Genomic DNA, 19972 nt, shown 5'->3' on the forward strand with positions numbered 1-19972 from the left:
ATATTGAAAATAAGAACAAGAGTTGACACAGAGGAAGATCTGTGTGGTTTCATTCTGTTCTTAAGGCATTTTTCTTCAGCATTAAGCCAAACTCGGACCATTGTGCAAGAAAAAATTAGTTATGTTAAAAAAACAACTGTGCCTAAATTGAGTAATAATTTGAGTTTAGAAAACATTTGCTTAAAATTTCATGCAACTAAAATGTATTTTCCACCAATTTGTCATGGTTTTAAAAATGAGGCATTTGGCACATAGATTCTCTTTCATGAGGCAGTACAAGTAACTGTAACAGGAGCTTACTAAGAATCTTTAGATCCCCTCTAGTATTAGGAGAAATTTAAAAACTTTTGTTGAAGTAGTATAGACCCAGTTTAGCACAACTTATTTCTGTTTAAAGAGATAAAGGTAAGAGCCAGAGACCTGCAATCAGTTCAACTGAGGACAAGTTCTCAATTTGCTGTTGTCCAAAACACCAATCCAGAAAGCTTTTTCCTAGGAGATAAATAATTTTTGGCGGTGCATTATTTTGTTTTATTGTCAGTGCCAATAGCCTGGTTGCCTGACTGAATTTAGTCATGTGCATGTAATTGCTCAAGTTCAGAAGAGGTTACCTGGTTAACCTGTCAGGGACCAACTGGTCTTGACCACAGTTTGCAGCTTTGCACTGCTGTACTTGGGGTGTGATTACGTTTTGGCTGAGGTCTGGAATTGATGGTGCCTCTGGGTTAACCTGTGTGATGATGCTGTTGTACTGACATTTCTTTTCAGGTGCATCAAAGGTGCTAGAGCTAAGCCTGGCATTTAGAGCTAATGTTGAGTTCCAGTTTGGCAAAAGTTAAGGAGGCCTGGGTTTGGAGCAAGGTCCTGAGCAGCCTGGAGCTAGCTGATTACCTTTCTTTCTTAGGCTAGAAGGAAACTATGTAATTTGCATTTGTGATGGTGGTAACTCACAAAGTGCTATTAGGTTGATAATCTAGCTTTTAGAATGTGTCTTTGGAAGAAGTTGAATTAGTTTTAGACAAACATTTTCATCTTGTGCTTTGCTGTTGGCAGGGGGATCTTCCAAAGTTTTCTTAGGTATCCTGCTGAGTAAAACATCACCTTAGCTGCCAAATAGAGATCCCATGCAGAACCTGGGGCTCCCCTCCTTTTCTGTACGGATGCTGAAAGTAAAGGATTGTTTTGTTGTGAAAGGTGTTGATTGGGCTACAACTTGGTCTGATGAATACAGAGCTGCCTGCGGGCTGTGTCTCTGTAGGAGATGAACTGAGGCTGAGCCACATGCGGTCCCAAAGATTACCTTATAAACAGCAATCAATTCAGGCAGCAGAGTACATATTAAGGGCCTATTAACTTGCTTAGGCCTCTCTTTGACTTGAAAAGTACTTGTGAGCAGAGGAATAATAAAAGGGAATGGTTGCCAAAAGCTATGGAAGGTGCATCTTGCCATATCACTGTTGGTACATCTGTTGAGTTGGGGATTTATTTCCTACTAAGCATCTGCTTAGCTTTTGAAGTACATATTAAGGTCAAAGGAGGGGAGCTTGAAATGATTGCGTAATGTTTATTCTTTTCTTTGAAGATTTTAAACTTTAATCATACAGCATTTGGACATATTTAACAAAGTACTAACCTACATGAGTATTTGGCAAACTTCCACAACTTATAACATGCAGTAGTTGCAGCTTTAGAACTTGGATTTAAAAATACTTTGAGCCTTGCTGAAACTACGGTTTGCAGGTCCAGTTTGTAATCTGTGTATCACTCTTATTCCATCTGTGACTTGGTTACACTGGTCATCTGAACATGACCAAAAATGAATTTTCAATTCAGCAGTCTCCATGTGGCTCAACAAAAGAAAATGTCTAGTGATCCAGTGCCATCAAAGAGGTTTTTTCGGGAAAACTGAAATGTCCAAATAATCTAGCAACAGGACTGCAACAGATAATTTCCTTATTCAGAAATGATGCTTCCCCAAACTCCTTGTGTTCTATCCATGCTTCTAACAGCTGCTTCTATTTCATTTAAAATTATTTGTAAACAAGGATGAATCAATAAGTTCATGCTTCTTGTAAAGAATTGTTTAATTTTGATAGGCATTAGGGTTAAAGAGCAAACTGCTGAGCTAGTGGATATAAATTGTCTTGACCTAACAGCAGAAGCGATTATTAATATTTCTTTTGGCTCAGAGTTCTGCGTCTGTGCAGACTTGTCAGTGTGGCATCACTGATACCAGAACTGAGTATCTGCCTATATCAAAGAGAAGGTTATACACAGAAAATTAAGTAGTTGTATTGTTTTATTGCCCAATCCACTACTTAGAATAATCCTCACTGACAGGAATTGCTTCCAAAATCTGTGTGTTTCTTAAATCAATCATTTTGGGTGCTTATAAAAAAAGGCCATTTTTATTTTGCTGATGCAAAAAGCCTGAAACTGCATGTGCTTATTCATATTTTGTACAGGATTTATGGATTAAAAGATTATTATATTAAAAATTTCAAAATGTAAGTAGTATAGTTATAGAATAGCTTTCTGATTTTAGTGTTACTGGTAAAGGTACATGAGCGTTAGAACTGCGCCAGTCATCTGGGTAAGGAAATGAAGATTTTGGTAACATAACACGCTAAAACCGAATAGAGAATACATTAATAATGTGCTAAAAATGAATACAGATTTCTTCTCATATGTGTTGCCTGTAGTCCTGGTTGTATTTATGCACAGAGGGAGTTTGGTAGTTCAGCTTGAAAAACTTGCAGTACAAAGAAGCCTTATGATGAAGCTTTAATGCTGGTACCTTGTCCCCTCTGTTTCTCCAAAGTTGTGAGGGTGACATGCTCTTTCATGGGGAATACATCTCCATTCTACAGATTTTTATTTCTTTTTTTTTTTATTCCGCATCCCCCCCTCGACCCGTAGATTTACCATGACAGGGTATATCCTGTCTCTATGAAAATTAGAGATTGCTGTCTAATGATAAGGGTTTAATCTGCAACGAATCAGACATGTGGAAACTTCTGTCTGTGGAATTTTCTGTTTGATCTGAGAGGAATGCCCTTGCTGTGCCCTTCCTGTAATGAAAGCAAGGTAGAGTGAATCAAAGTGATTCTAGATAAGATTGGAATGTGTGCATTGGTTATGCCTGTATTATATTTGGTGTTGCAATTCTGGTCATAGGTATTATTTTATTATCCAAGAGATTAACGGCATAGTTCAACTTTTTAAAAGTCTGTCTTTCTGTTTTAGAAAGTGCTGCGTTTTTTATTAAGTTCCTGAGTTAATTACTTAGGTTTGAACATGGAAAATCTTGCTCACAAAACTAGATATTGTCAGTAAAACATTAACTGAACTACGATAATATGACAGTGGTTTTGTTACTGTAAATAATTTCACACTATTCACTAAATCTTATGTCTTAAAGATATTTTTGGTGTACCATTGTGAGGAATGGCTAACAGTTTCTCTCCCTGTCTTTATTGCACAGACAGTTAATGATTAACAAATGTCCAGCTGCCTGTGCAAGGAATGTTAATTACTTTGGGGAGGGAGGGAGGGAGGGAAAGATGACTACGCCTTTGCATAAGAAGTCTGGTATCACAGTTGACTTTGAAGGTAGTTTGAACATTACAGTTCCAATTTTAGTAGATTAATCAGAAATGGAAAAACAATCTCTGCCTCTCTCTTTGATATCTGGTTATACATATATGCTTCCATACCTGTGCTACTAGCTAGTATAGCAATATTTTGGGTTGCCCGAGTTTGTTCAGGCCATTTTAAAGTAAAAAGTGTGTAAGAAGAGGTGACAACTTGTTAAGAAGTGGATTATTTTCTGTATGGACATAGAGAAAACATGGCTAAAAAAAGAAAAAGTGATAAAAATCCAAGCAGTTCATAGTCCCCACTATTTCACGCCATTCACAATCAGCTTTCTGAATGGGGACTTGTGTGTTAAGTAAATACAGAAGCCCAGAGATAAAGAACTGTGCTTGCAAATATTAAAAAAAAAAAAAGAAAAAAAAGTCTTAGAACTTGCACTTTTCAATTAGCTTTTTGCTTGCTTAAACACATTCATGCTGAATGGTGAAATTTTGCAGTGAAATTGTGGACTGATTTGAATCTCTCCAGATACAGATAAGGTAGGGGAGAAGAGTGTGAGAAGGTTCAAAAACTGTTAGTGAAAGATGCGTTGTCAAGTCTTCATTGACTTAAATGACATGTCAGTTTTGATGTACATTGTTTAATAAGAAATTAAGGGAGTGATGATTACAGTGAGAACAAGATTACTGCAGATTATGTGGATTAAATTGAAAGTGAATATTGATACAGCATGTGATGATAGGAGGAAATGGAGTAAGAAACATATGCCATGCTGTGTCTGTAGTTCCAGGGGTGATCAAAAAATCCTTTGGAAATTGAGTTGTTCAGTCTAATCAAACAAAAGAAGGACCAGCATTGGAGAATATATTGTTGAGAACAGTTATACACAGATGCAGAGGTTTCAGGAGGTCACCGAGTGCAATTCCATCTCTAGTCACTACAGATTCTCTGAATTTCTTAAACTAGGGAAAAATCTTCAGTGGTTCAGGAGCAAAATGCATTTTGTGCCTAAATGGTCTACTAGTTACCTACAATATCATAATGTTCTTTCAATTACGCCAAGTGTACTAGTGTAGAAAGAGTTGATCTACTTTTATCATGGCTCTATGACAATTAAACTTCTTGTCTGGTGGGGAGTTATTCACATCACTCTCTGCTATTTTTACTAAAGGTGCAGTTATCGCCAACAAAAATGTCTCGGTGGGGAATAATTAAGAGGTTTCCAATGGAAATTCTAACAGAAAAACTCAGTGGTCTGTTTATCCAAATGTTTGCAGGTTCTACTATTAAGCATTAAATATTGAGTGAATGAAACTTATAGATTTTCTTTTAAGCTGTTAACTTGCATTAATTTCTGCTACCTTTAGTCATTTTTTTTTTTTTTTGTTTCTGGAAAATGTTGATTAAAACCATGCAAGCAGTTATCCATTATTTACATGATGAAGACCGAACTCATCTCCCAACAAGCATCCAGGGCACTTACAAATAAATATGCTTGCCATCTAATGAGTCATTTCTAGTTTTCTAGTTGCAAGTCTCCTTTTTAGCTGTTAAGTATTGATTCTTCAGTGTGCATGCAAGAATTTGCTTATAAGCAGAGGATTTCTCATTTACTTGATTCAGTAATCATAAGCAAAGAGAATGAATATGGTTTTTTTAATCCCAAAGTTCTTTGTCTTCATGACTCTCCTGTCCTTCTACTTGTAAACAGACGAGTTCAGAAACACTTCTTTGCATGGCCTTTTGTTTATTTTTATTCATATGCAAAGGCAAGTAATAAAAAAAAGCATAACAAGTACTGATCAATGTGGAATCTCCTCTGAATACATGAGTAGAAATAAAGTCTGAAAAAATAAACAGATACTTTGTAGGTTAATCTGACTTTGACAAGGATGAAAATGTCTTTTGATGCTACTGGATCCCAGATGCTTTAATCTCATGTCTTTGTTGATTTGCTTTCTTCTCCTAGCAGTTGCATGCCAACAGGTACACCAGCTCTTCTTTGTACACATAAATCTGCTTGGGAGCAGCATTTCTGTTGACAGTAATTAAGTGCCATTGTGTATGTAGCTACCTGGTGCAGTAACATGAACAGCAGTAATAGCCTGATTTCCAGTATTCCTCAACATGCTACTTGCCTTTTGATATAGGTATCAGTATCTTTTCTTGCTCAGAGCTGGTCTGAGAACTGTCATTGTTAACCAGCAGTTTCTGCAACTCAAAATAGTCTGGAGACCAAAAGCTTGAAGCAAAATTGCAGCAGTCCAAAACACAAATCAGTATAAATAACATGCACAAGCTAAATGACATATTTTTTTTTCATATGGGTTAGTCATGATCCAGTGTTGCTGTGGAGCACAGCTGTAAGTGCTGCTTACTAAAGAGGAGGACTGCTCTGTTGAACTTGCTGAGCCTTCAAAGTTACTTTTGTGGAAGTAATGTGAGGTAGGCTGCAATTGTTCAAGTTGCAACTAAAAAGGCAATTGGAGAAAAATGCTGTGTATCCAGGAAAAAGATTCTTGGGATACTAGAACAATTTTCCTTATTTAAGACGGTCATTAAACTTTGAGATTTACTGATAGAAAGTGAATATACTTGTTGCAGAACTGTCCGGGTATTTTAATAGTTTGCAGAGGTCTAAACAGATAGATCCTTCTGGATCAACAGACCAGTTTCTGTACAATTAAATGTGTTGCTCTTATGCATAATTGGCTTCCCATGCGTCTCATTATTTTCCTTGTAGCCTCTTCTTCTGCCTAGGGGGGACCTGGGTTAATCTGTCAACTCCAGTTAGATTTGAAATTCCTGGGGCCATTCGCAGAGGAATTTCCCCTTCAGAGACTCCCCATTTCCCAGTTAAGTTATTAGAGTGGTAGTATAACCACTCACATTGTCAACACTTCCTGAGTACTAGGAATACTGACAGTGAAGTTAGAAGGATTTTGCAGGGTGAAGCTAGAGTTCTAAAGAGCATCTATGTGTTCAGTTGTGTGTGTATATATGAAATTCTTATGAACTTTAACGAAGAACATAAAACCCCACAAAGGATGAATTTCTATGCACATGAAAGTACACGTACATTCTAAAAATGCGATTCCTTCTTTGGTGTTCATAAGTAAACAAACAGTAGACCTGTAGAGCCTTTCACTCGTTTCTGATTTACCTACGTTTCAGTAGAAATTCTCTGCTGGTCATGAAACTGTAGTAAGAAAGCAAGATTTAAAGGTAACTGAAAAGTGTAACAATATTATCCCAAAGTATTTTTTCTTAAACATAGTTACTTGTTCTAATTTTATGATATTGTGTAATTGTATTTCTTGGGCCACAGAAACCAGTTGTGTCTTTACCTGAAGACAAAAATCTCCCCTGAATAAGGGGGTGGATGACTGCAGCAACGATTTACGGATCCTGCAAACCTTGCTCGTGTAACAGAGTAAGAGGACCTGCTTTTGTGGGTACTGAGAGCCCACATCCTTGGCCCGGAATCTGCTGGCAGGGTGTTCCATTTTCACTAATATTTTATAAACCTGCTGTAATGCTGATGTAGTAGTGCGGTCATGTTTTTTCAGCATGCTTTCTCTCAAATCATGAATGACTGCTCATGTTAACAGCAAAGCTTGCTTTACTTGCTCTCTCTTCAAAGGAACATAGATCGTATGTGGCTGTATTACAATAATTTTTCCTATTGGCGTAAGAGTTAACATTTCATTTCCCTAATGTGTACTCATCAGGGGGTTTTTATGTCTCTCCATATCGAGCTTTAGCAACATGGTACTCTTCCTCTGTATAGCAATTATATTGCCTGTCCGAAAGCCTGACATACAAGCAGCCTAGCTGACAGAAATAAGCTGGAGCTATTAAAATAACCGTAAATGAGGCTGACAATAGGAGCTGTCTGCCATTGTCCCAAAAGATTTTCTGAACTGGAAGTAATTGGTTGAATTCTAAGGCAACCCCATCAGGGATCTTCTAATTGCGAAAATTCCCGCTCGCCACCCCCCGGCTTCCTGAAAGCAAGTTCACAATCTTTGTGGACCTTAGCAGATTTATTAGTTTTAGCCCAGGCTACCTAGTACTGAATCATAATTTCTGGGCATAATCTTTTATGTAGACAATTTTAAGAACGTGTTTTCAGAACTCTTTTCTTTTACAAATGGTCTAAACACTGTGTTTTCCGTTCATTTGACTTGTTTTTGTACAAATGTGCAGAAAGCACTGTGGCAGGAACTGGAAGCCAAAATGTTACTGGGTCAAAGTATTTACAACTCTTTCTTTTGCCCCATGTTTTGTTCTACTCTACGCATTTAACTAAGAAGTACAAAGCCTGTTTTCTCAATGTTTTAAAAATATAGTCTGTGTTTGGTGCAGTTTTATGCACATCTTTGCTTCTAGGTTTTCCTACTATCTCTAGATGTTTACTTAAGTGATAGCTGCTCTTAACTGTTGAACATTCTGTATTTCTTCACGTCTCTCTGTAGCTACCTTGTTTATAAGCTGCATGTAGCAGAGATCAATAGTGATGCTTTCTCTTCCTCAGCTTGAACACAATTCAAATTAGTGCCGTCTGTTCATAGCTCAGAAGTGATGCATAAGCTGTTCTGTGTTCTAACTTTTATGTCAAGGTCTGGATTTGACCACGTGCTGGGCCTCTCTGGTTGCCAACTTTTTGCTCCAAAAAAGTGTTTTACTACAAATGCATTGGTAATTTCTATGCATTTACAGAAGTGAGTCTGCCAGGTTTGACTGTACGCTGTTAGCGTCTGACTGTTTCACTAACTACTTTCTGTTGTTCCATTAGTGTCACATGCAGAAATTGTTTAATTTCGAATACAGTAGGTTATTTAATGGAATTTGGGAGCTTTTGAAAACTTGTACTCATATCAAATTTACATAAGGTACAAAACTGGATTTGGCTATATATTTCATTACATCTGGACAGTTCATTGAAGTTAAATCTGAGAGATAAAACAGGTCATCATTTTATTATGATTGAGGTTTTACTTTGTTCAGTTTGGTTTTGTTCAGTTTAAATCTCAAATCTGTTCTGATGATGATGGTTCCTATACTCTGTTAAGGGTTCTGTGGGCTCTAAAGACCATGTATGCTCTGCAGTGATACTCTTCCCCTTCCACCTCCCTGAACTTGCAATAACTAGTCCCTGGAAAGAGAACAAGCAGTAGTGGACTTGACATGTTTGAAGGCCTTGCAGCTGCACGGTGAAATGGCATTTACCAGTTAAAGGACTTGTGCCTATTTACTACAGTTCCATCAACTTGCTGATACTGGTAGTGATAAGTTAATCAAACTTTCTAAGCCCTCATTTGTTAGAAAATGGGCAATTTGTCCTTGAAACAGTAACAAGGGTTGCTTTCCATTTAACAGTCCTGTCTGAGCATGATTTCTCAGCTGGTAGTGCACAAGACACAACTTGAAATGTATACGGCTTTCTATTTCAAAGAGCTATAAATAGAATTTCATTCAGTTTTCTGGGAATCTGCCTTTATAAATGCTGACAAAGGACTTATAATTCCAACATATACTTTTAGCTTATTTTTGGTATTTTTTTTTTTCCTAGCTTCTGAAATTTTTCTGAGGATTCTCTGAAGAAGAAATTGTGAAGTTTTAAGTTTTTTTCATTGCCTTTCTTCAGTACTTATAAAGAAAACTAGGGAAGTGATTGTCACCTCTGTACTCGGCACTGGTGAGGCCCCACCTCGAGGGCTGTGGCCAGTTTTGGGCCCCTCACTACCAGAAAGACACTGAGGTGCTGGAGCGTGTACAGAGAAGGGCAACGGAGCTGGTGAGGGGTCTGGAGCACAAGCCTTGTGAGGAGCGGCTGAGGGAGCTGGGGGTGTTCACCCTGGAGAAAAGGAGGCTGAGGGGAGACCTTCTCGCTCTCTACAACTGGTTGTAGCCAGGTGGGGGTCAGTCTCCTCTCCAAGTAACAGGCAATAGGACAAAAGGAAATGGCCTCAAGTTGTGCCAGGGGAGGTTTAGATTGAATATTAGGAAAAATTTCTACACTGAAAGGGTTATCAAACATTGGAACAGGCTGCCCAGGGAAGTGGTGGAGTCCCCATCCCTGGAGGTATTTAAAAGACATGGAGATGTGGTGCTGAGGGACGTGGTTTAGTGGTGGTTTTGGCAGTGTCAGGTTGATGGTTGGACTTGACAATCTTAAAGGTCTTTTCTGACCTAAACGGTTCTATGATTATATCTAAAAACTGAATCAGAATGTGTTAATTTAAGATTCAGCTTTTCTTCGGCAAAATAGAAGAATCATTGATTGGTTGAAAAGTAACAATGAAACTCTTTCCAACTAGATTGAATTATGAGTTATGCACGTTCATGTTCCTCAGACATGTTTGCAAACAAGTAATCTGAATTCTTCATGAGTTATGCAAAATGCAATATCGATGGTTTGTTGCTAGGTTACAGTCTTCCTAGCTGTGCCTAATTAATGCTCCTGGAGACAGGAGAGCAGTGAACACCTTGTTCATGTGTGATTCAAAGGCAAGCAACAGTTGCTAATACTTTCTGCTCTCCTTCAGGGCTGCAACCAAGGATTATTTATATTCTGAAACGGTACGGTTCAGTCTGTGTGAATCTTCAGATGCAAGAAGTCTGATATGCGAGTAGCTTGCGTTGTCAGTGATAAGCTTTAAATTGCGATGGAGTTGAAGAGCAAATCATATTTCTCTGAGTGGCTGTTGCACTTTGTTCCATAGAGGCGTAAAACACATAATGCTTCCTGTTCAAAGGGCATATGTGATACAAGTAAGGGAGGTTGGCACTTTTCCAGCTCAGTTTATTTATCAAAAATATTACTTCTCTTAAAAGAGGGATTGTATATACTTTTTAAAAAGTCCTGCTGCAGGTCTTTAGTGTTTCAAGAGCTAGAGAGCAGTGCCTCTCTTGGCATTCTGCCCTGTTTATAGAGCGGACGAGCTGACGTTTCACTTCTGTAAAAGAAATCTCATTCCATTCCTTCTTTAGAAGGAGATTGTTTCAAGGAGTTCACAGGATGGAGATTTTTGGTCTTTTCAACTGACGTTTTAAGTGCTGAGTAGTTCCTTGTCTCTGTGGCGGGACATACTTGAAATCTCCAGTGCTTAAGGACAGTTGGTTTGTGTAGAATAAAGATCAGTGTGAGACTGTGCTGCCTTTGTTTGTTTTGGTTTTACCAAGTGATTATTACTTGACTGATCAAATAATATTAAATTTTGTTGACATTAGCATTGGATGCTATTTTAGAAGAACTGTAGGCTTAAGGCTTAGTTGTCCCTTACAGCAGTGCTTGGTATAGCCCTGAGTTACAGTAGCACAACAGCCTCAGGGAAAGAAAGAATTTTTTCTTGGGAGTTCAGTAGGTTACATGTTTCAAAACCTTCACTTTATCGAACTCTTGATGGCATGCAGGGTTGTGCTGTACTTGGTTGCTCCTTCAAGGCATTTCCCAATGTCAGTCTGCAGTGGTGGCCAGAAGTTATCAGAAAGAAGTTAAGAAGAAGTTAACAGAAATAGAGATAAATTGGCTGGAGGATATTATATTTTTTTTAATTGCTCTAGAAGTGGAAAGAATCTGAGCTATGACACTGGTCACAATTAGTAATAGAGGCACAATTTAAACTGAGTGCTACAGTTAGGTGTAGTACTTGTGAACAGTACACTCCAGTCTGCCTGTTTTATCTTGTGCAGGTGGGTGCTATAACTATTAATAAATTTGCTTTTTTTTTTTCACAAGTCACCTTGCTTTCTCTTACTGTGTCTGACAGGGAGCATAAAGTGGAGAAAAAAAAATGACAAAAAACTCATGCATAACACACAGGATTGCACTTGCCAACTGTCCTGGTTTGACTGTGCCTCTGGAAGTTACTCAAGGGGAAAAGGAGGACGAAAGAGTATGGATGTGTTCCTCTGTGAGGCCTCTGGGGACTGCTGAGAAGCAGACAAGCGCTGCATCTTCTCCGATGCCAGATGCTCTTTCCTGTTTTGTTGTTTGGTGTGTTTGTTTTTTTTTTTTTTTTTTTTTATCCTGTCAGCTCTGCTGTAGCCTCTGTATTTATACAGCGCAGGAAAATGCTCATCGTGTCATGGCAGGTAATAATCTAAGAAAGAGAGGTGTATTGCAGGAAAGGCAAAAAGAGAACATATAAAAGAGATGAATAGGAACAAGAAGTCTGCCAAGGAAGTTGTCTGCATTCATCTGTGTTCGATCTGGATAGTGTTGAAGGACTACACTGTCACTACATTGCACCAGAAGGCAAAGTATGGGTTAGAACACGTGCTATTTTAAATAAGGTGACCTGGGCAGAAATGCAAAGTTAATTAAAGTGGAAAATAATTAAAGTAAAATGTTTTTGTTTTTTCTGGCCTATTCTCGTTGTGAGAGTGTGGAGATTTTAGTGACAACCTGAGAAAACTGTCTGTTCTGAATTGCTTAACATTGAAAACCAAAGTATGATAGTATTATGTTTAGTAAAATTTTACTTAAAAACCAAAACAACCAAACCACTAATCATTGAGGCATCTGCGATTCTTTCTTTGTTTTAATAACAACTAAGCAAAGTTCCACAAAGTGTAAAGCAGAAATTTGTCCAGAAAAACTAAGCTACTGGCAGTTGAGATTCTTTGGACCCTTGTCCGCATAAAAAGCTAATTTAATAAATATTAGTAACTTTCTGGAAAATATATGCAACCTATCTAGAGGTAGCAGAGATTCGAGTAGTACACCTCAGTCTGTGCTGAGTGTTTCCCCAAATTTTATTTTTAATTCAAAAGATCTTGTAGACCTTAGTGACAGTTCACAGGGCAGTGACTTACCGTTTGTTTAGAATTCAAGACCAAGTTGCAGTCTGTGTTGGTGCATTGGCAGGCATAGTGCCATTGAGGGACAGCATGCCCCTGTGTTTGTAACAGGCTTAATCCACTCACTTTTAAATCTCTGATTTGGATTGGTTGTTCATTGAAGGTCACATTTGATCAAAACCTTTGTTCATGCAGTTCTTAAAATACTGCCTTCCCTCCCCCCCCCCCCCCCCCCCAAGAGATGGCTTTTAAAGCAGCTGAAGAAGCTTTTTTATTTGCCCAGCTTATTAGAATTTAGATTAATTAAGTTTGTAATCAGATTTCAAGCATCGTGTTCCAGGCCAGGGATTTCTCTTAGTTTGTTTCAAACGTCACTCCCAGGGTAAATTCTGCTAAACTGCATTTTCATGCTTTGCTGAGAAATGATTGCAGGTTTTGATTTCCATTACAGAATCATTAATATTGTTAATGAGAGTTCTCATGGATAAGCGCACTTAAGGAGGATCATCCCTGGGAATTTGGGGTATTATAGTTTGAGCATTTGTTAATTAGATAGAACTGGCATATGTAAGACTGTCAGATTTGAGGTGGATTTATATGTTTATTTTTGTTTTAAGAGTGACTTTCTTTGTAGTGACTTGGGTTTGGGGATTTAAATTGCAAGTAATGTTGGTTCTTGTTGAGAGTGGAGTTGACGTTCTGATTTTTCCTCAGTTGCTGTGTTCATAAACCAGCCTGTTCCTGTGTATTGAATTCTATTCTATAGTATTCACTTAGGACTTTTTCCTTCTTTTAATGAAATTGATAGAAAGTCCTATTGTATCAAGTGGGAACAATATCTAGTCTAAAATTTCAAACATATGAATATTGTAAAATCAGCTCTGATGTCCTCTTGCAGATGGCTGAGAAACATTTCATCAGAGCTCTTTTGTACTTCCCTCTGGTGGTTAGTGACTGAATATGAATTTCTTTTTATCCTGGCCACCTGAAAGGCTTCAAGATTGCATATCCAGCCAAGTGAAAAATGTTTTTGGAATCCTTGCTTCACTGTATTTTTTGAACAATAATATTTACAAGCCTTTAGGATTACCATACATGCTGAAGATTCTTTAGTGGTGCTCTGTGGAAGGTTTCTCTATTTGTCTTGCTGTGTAAAAAGCAAATGGTTTGTAAAAGTTAAAATTGTCAAATTGCCCCAGTGTAGAGAAGGGATGGGAAATTTGCTGATGAAAGATTTTTCTGTGAATGGGAGAAGAGTTAGAGCAGAGATGGAGCTTTTACAGCATTGAAGATATAATAGAAGCACTTAAGCTGTACTCCCTAAATGTGCTTTGCACCACTTGAAGAAAAAAGTGAAAATACTTGCCAGGAGCCTAAGTACGCTGTTGAAACTGATGATACTGATCAACATCTTTCTGATGCTTAATGGATCTAGCCGATTGCGAGATTAAAACAAATTAACTCTCACCTAGATTGCTTTATTACTTCTCTTTGATACATGAGTTCTCATCATTTTTCTCTCTGCTGTCTTGAGAACCACTAGAACTAGAAGCCAGTGAATTTATGAACTCGGGGAGTGCTGGCTTTCAGACAGCATACAGTATTATGCTGCCCTAATATGTAAAATAAGTCACTAGAATCAATGTTTGCAAAAGCAGAGAGTTGGCACACCAACCATTGATATTTTAAGGACTGGTTCTAGATCTGTGATTTGGAGGGAGAACTATTGTTGTCTTTGTTTAAAAAAAAAAATAAGTTGTCGTCATTAAATTCTTTGGGCTTGTGTTTTTTAGAAGGTAAGCTACTGAAGTTTACATGCATTTGTATTCATTATTGTTGCATAGAAATTAAAGATGAAGCTATTAGCGTTCTCATAGGCAAAATCAGGAAAGATTTAGTGTTGAACTTGCAGGAGCAATTTCAACTAGAATAATGAGAAAAGTATGGTGTTTTGCAATTACTGATATAAGGTCAGATTGCACAGTAATGTTAAAAGGGAAAAAAACTCAAGTACTCCCTGTAGTTGTGTCCATTTAGTGTTGATTGTGTTTTGTGTCATGAAGTGCTGATGCAGAACCAAAAGAAGTTCAGGTTTTGGGAGTCAGAGCTTCCCCTCACCCCCAGGCACGTGTACGGGATCGGTATCTGTTCCATTTTATTGCTGGGTGGAATCAACTAACTGGAAGAGAGCTGAGTCATATTAATAGACCAGTCGTCCCTTCCCTCCTGGCGCCTGCAGCTTTGAGTGATGAAGGACACCTAGGTGTGGTGGCCTCTCCTCCACCCCCCTCAATGTGTGAGGGGTGAAGGGAAACTTTTGCTCCCTGTCTTCCTGTCCCCTTTTGCATGGCTTTTATGTTGGAGGAGTGTTATTTTGAGCTTTCATTTTTAATATTGTCAAAGTAATCCACCTATGTGCAATGCCCGTAGTAAGTTTTCCACCTTGCATACATACCTGTCTGTTCCATCTATTTTAAACTGTAAGGGGGGTACATGAAGGGTTTTTCAAGTTTCAAGTACCCTCTATGCCTCTAGGAAATGTTCATTCAGGAGCTGATCTGTTGATTAGTGTTAAACAGTTACATAGACATTTTGGCATATCTGACTGATCATAAAATTGTTTTCCTAGATGCTTCCTACTTCAGTTTGGAATTATAAACAGCACATACAAAAGAAGTGTTCACCCAACAATTCGAGATCTGTCCTGTGAGAAACATGAGAAAAAGGAAAAAATAATTCTAGTGAATGAGATTTCATGTTACTTTGACTAATGCACGCTCAGAGTGCGGGTGACCCTGTAGAAAACAAGAGACATTCTGAAAACCAGAGCTACCCTGTTGGGTAAACATCTGTGTTACATGAGATGGTCAGATGAGCAGACAGATTACAAGCCTTTCATTGAACTTTTCTGCAAAAGTCAGTGTAAAATATACAGAAATAACATCATATATGCAGATCTAATTTGAAATTAAAAACTAACCAAAAATTAAAGTTGCCCGTGTGTGCTGTATCGTACTGTTGGTCACTATCCCTATAAACTTTTTACATATTTCTTTTTGAGATACTGTTGTTACTGGGGTTTTGGCATGGTACTCTTCCCCCCTCACCCCCCCTCACCCTGGCTTTTTGTCCCTTGTGAAGTACATGACTTCAGAGAAGGACGCTTGAGAACTGATAGTCCACAAAAGCAAAATAGGTTTAGTCATCTTTTTCCTTGCGGTAGGCTTTGATAACTAAGGTGGCAGAATTTGTAAATGCCAGCTGAGCAGATTGCAGGAGGAGAGCTCCATTACCACGACAGTTTCTTTTTATGTTTCTTGAAAATCAGGCAAGGCTATCTTAAAATTAATCTGCCGCTTCTGATGTAGCCACTGTTAAGAAAGCAGGACGGGTGTAAAATGGTAACGGTTGCTCAGTTCAGCGCATGAGCCTGCCCACTGTGCTCTGCACAGGTCACAAGCAAGAGAGCAGCATTGTTGGAAGTCTCGCTAAAAGGGAATTACTACGGTCTAGTCTTGTGTTTGGGTAGGACATGAAGGTTTTACAGAATTTCCCAAGGCATACATGGAGTCTACCCAGGCTTAAGATGAAGTGCTTGCCTGCCACATCCAGCATTTAGGTTTAGAAGTGAGGCCACAGTAATTAACAAATTTATTTACTCCTAAGCAAGTCTCTGGGCTGAAGTAGAGACGTGCAAAAGGTGTAACGTGAGTTACAAAAATAGAATCCAGGTAACGGGGTGCTCAAGGCTTCATGTCCATTTTTAAGACCAAATTTATGTACATTAACAATCAGAAACTACGCAGGTAACCACAGCACAAATCCAGTGATTACACAGGATTATTATTTTTTTAAAATAATAAACCTACCATCAGACAAAATATAAATACTGAGATGAAGAGAGTGGAAATGTAAAGTGCTAATAACCTTAAAATTGACACCTTGGCTTAGTTTTTGGTGATTTTCCTCTGGAAAAAAAAAATAATTATAAAGCCACCAGTTTGCTTTCAAGAAAACTTTTATGGACTGCATGTAATGCATGTATATTTTCAAACTGCAGTGCCCCTTCTTTTTATCCCAGTTCTGAAGCCTTTGACACTATATAAAACCAGTTTGCACACTGACATCTGGTGGTAGTTCTGAAACGCTGTGTTGCTTGAAATGCTATATATGGGTATTTTGCAGGGCTAAGCATTAGGTGCTACCCCCTCCAGCCCTTCTGGAGTCATCTCACCGATATCTTATAATTTCAGATGGTCATCACCAGACCTTTCTTTATGCAGCTTCCCACAAGGCAAAGAAAGTAATGAATAAATGAGTAATTCCTCAATATTTATCTTATTTTGCTCAGCTGGTATGAAGCATTAAAAAACGTGTCTGGAGTGTGTGAAGGAAATGCTGGTTGAGTTAATTCCTTTCCTTTAGAACTCCTGTAGAAGTGCAGTGGCATAGTTTTATCGAGGTCCTGTTTTACTGGTGGTGTATCTGTAGATGTTGTGTGAAGTAAACGAGCTCAGAAGGGCCACATTACACATAGTCCCATTATGTGGCTTTGTCCAGAGTCCAAAACCGGCTGTCATGGTGATAGTTTGACTCATCCCGGCTCCAGTCCCGATCAGGCCTGGTGTGTCTCGTGTAACAAACAATAAAAGCCATGACAAAGCCCTTCGAGATTTCCACAGAAATGGTTGCAAGGGCTTGCTGTGTCCCTCAGCCTGATGAGTATCAGGTTCATTTTAAGTTGTATTTAGACAACGTCTCAAATAGGCCAACCTGTAAGAGTGACCGGTTCAGGAAAAGGAAAATGCAGAGTTTTATTATGCCATGATTGCATGAATCCATTTAATATTCCTCCCTCATCATATAGGTTACACCACGTCACATACCCTTTTGACACATGCATATTATGACTGTCCCTATAGAGGAAGCTGCTTATAAAAGTAGATCTGTATTTTCTTCCCAGTGGATAAAAACTAGAGTCCCTCCTTCTTTATTTAGTTCTGGCTCAGGCAAGCTTCTGTAGGCTCAGCAGACAGATTTTTATTAAGTTTGTGAATTGTGTAGCTGTTCCTTAAATGGTAATTCATTTTCTGTGTGTAAAATTGAGCTAAGCGCTGCTTTCCTTTGCCAGAGTAATGGCAGCCATTGGTTGGTCCTGATGCTGCAAAGCTTTGCTTCAGACATAACTTTTGTTTTCTTTTCTGTGAAGTTTGTGTGAACGCAAATAAGCACATAAAGAAAATTCAGTTAAATAATTCATTTGGGCACACAGATAAGAACGTTTCACATTTAAGTATCTTCTCATTAATATGAGTAATGGTAAACAGTTCAAGAGTTTGGCGTCTAAATCAGATAGTTTAATATGGTATAAAATTCACTGTAATCAGTGATGAGTAAAGAGGGTCATTCAAGTCCCGAAAGACTGTGAATTACTCATTATATTTAATCTTTTAGGCAAAATAGCTTTTATGAATAGAGCTAATTGATCTGATAAATCTCAAAGGATGTTGAAAAGGAAATTAAGTAATATATTGTTTTAATATCTGTAATGCATAATTGCTGAAAACCGTTGTAGTACTCTTATTTTTTTTGTGGCTTCAGGTTAGCCTCAATATGTTTGCGTATATTAACACAGATTGTAGAATCGGTGTCAGTTATTTTGAACTCGTATTAATTTTTATTTAACCTTGTTGCTTACTGTATTTTTATACACTTCTGCATACTTACTGAGCATTTTCTAATTATCTTTCTTCCTATTAAACAGGTATTATTGAGACTGCAGATCGCCTGGATCGTGAGACTACTTCACATTACTGGTTAACTGTTTATGCAACAGACCAAGGCGTTGTCCCTTTGTCATCTTTCATTGAAATCTACATAGAAGTCGGGGATGTCAATGACAATGCTCCTCAGACCACAGAACCAGTTTATTACCCAGAGGTCATGGAAAACTCACCTAAGGATGTGTCCGTCATTCAAATTGAGGCATTTGATCCAGATTCTAGCTCAAGTGAAAAATTAACCTACAAGATTACAAGTGGAAATCCACAGGGATTCTTTTCCATAAACCCCAAAACTGGTAAGTACAATACAGTATTTAATTTTACGTGTGGATGAATCAACGTATTTGCGTAAAGGCATAAACCAGGCAAAACCAAGGCCTTTGGCTTAACACTGTAACCATGCTTTCACAATAGTTAAGAGTTAACATGGTATCTTGGGCTGTGTCAATAATAGTAAGTTCCACAAACAAGTAGAAGAGAATTTGAGAGTGAAGTAGTTGGTTCAGAGTACTTGAGAACCACATCGTGTGCATTTTGGGAAGGTTTACTTCAGAGTAGCTCCACTCTAGACTGGTCAAAGCCCATTTGCTTTTTTGATTTTGTAGTGCAGTAAATATCCTCTTGGAATACATATTTTAGCTTAGTTTCATCCAAACTGTTTCAGCAGTCTCAGTCTTTAAATTTTCAGGCCTAGGGTTTTTGTCAGGCTTTTGGGTTGTTTTTTTTTCCTCAGGGTAGGGTTAGTCTAAGCAAGGCAAGCCATTGATTAACTGCAAACTCACTTGTCCCACAGTCCAAAGGGACTATCTTTGTAATTTTTGCTGTTGTAAGAGATACAAAATCTGGAAGATAATTTGCAGGTGTGGTTGTTACATAAAGAAAAGAAAGAGTCTGAGTTCAGTGGTTGTTTTGAAACCTTCGGGGGGGGGGGGGGAATATATGGAGGTTTTAACAGGAAAGTACAAATATTAGAAGCAAGTGACCTTTTGGTAACTGTGAGTTACAAATGTGTGTAAGGCAGAGAGACAGGAAACAAAATAAACCATTTTAACTGAAGCTACACAGCAATTTTGAAAACAATGTAAAGGCTGCCTACCATCCCTCCTTCTGAATGAAAGCAGAGAAAAGAGTACATACACTGGATGTTTTTTCCACAGATCTTTCATAATGGTAAAGAAGGGTTTGGTTTTAAATAATATTTTGCTGGGTTGGATGCAGCTTAGCTTTTCATATGTTGCATTTAGGTACTGTTTCACAGTATAAATTATAGGAGATGCCTCCGATTCATTCATCCGGAAATTTCTTCTCTGAATCCAGAGATTTTTAGACTAGTAGTGCTATAGAGATGTAGACTGACTTTAATCTGTAACAAAGCTAGTAAGTAGAAGAGAGCAATAGAAACCTTACTCGTTTAGCTCTTGCTCATTCGTGGAGAGAATTTCAGGGGATTTAAAGGAGCAAAAACTGGGTGAAAAATATGTTTTGAAGGCTGGGTTGACACTATGGCCTTCATTGTGTTTCATAGTTGTTGCGTTTTAGGGTATGAAGGACTTGGGTGCTGTATCAGCTGTAATTGCTGTGTCAGCAAAGCTCTGAGTGCAAACACAGGTATGTTATTTGGGTTATTTCTGACAATAACTTCTTTGTCAGCATGTGCTGCATCTGCTTGTGAAGACATTGCCAAGAGGGACATATGAAATAGCTGTAGGAACAGAAGATCTTTAGCATAGTTAAAGCCTATATCTAAATACTATATTTACGGAAGCATTGGGTTTAGAACAAAG

The 19972-nt window shown here is 38.2% G+C and overlaps 1 protein-coding gene across 7 annotated transcripts in view; it reads left to right on the forward strand.

Moving 5' to 3' along the window:
- Positions 1-19972, forward strand: part of FAT1 (FAT atypical cadherin 1) — a 112322-nt gene that overhangs the window by 19634 nt on the left and 72716 nt on the right. For all 7 annotated transcript variants that reach the window (XR_012587122.1, XM_074588220.1, XM_074588223.1 and 4 more), the window contains exon 3: positions 18170-18484. Coding sequence is in view for 6 of the 7 variants with exons in the window: in XM_074588220.1 (XP_074444321.1) it covers positions 18170-18484 (315 nt within the window). In the remaining variant the exon portion in view is untranslated. The remainder of the gene's footprint in view (positions 1-18169; positions 18485-19972) is intronic.

The sequence above is a fragment of the Larus michahellis genome, chromosome 5 (genome assembly GCF_964199755.1).
Source record: "Larus michahellis chromosome 5, bLarMic1.1, whole genome shotgun sequence".
Lineage (NCBI taxonomy): Eukaryota > Metazoa > Chordata > Aves > Charadriiformes > Laridae > Larus > Larus michahellis.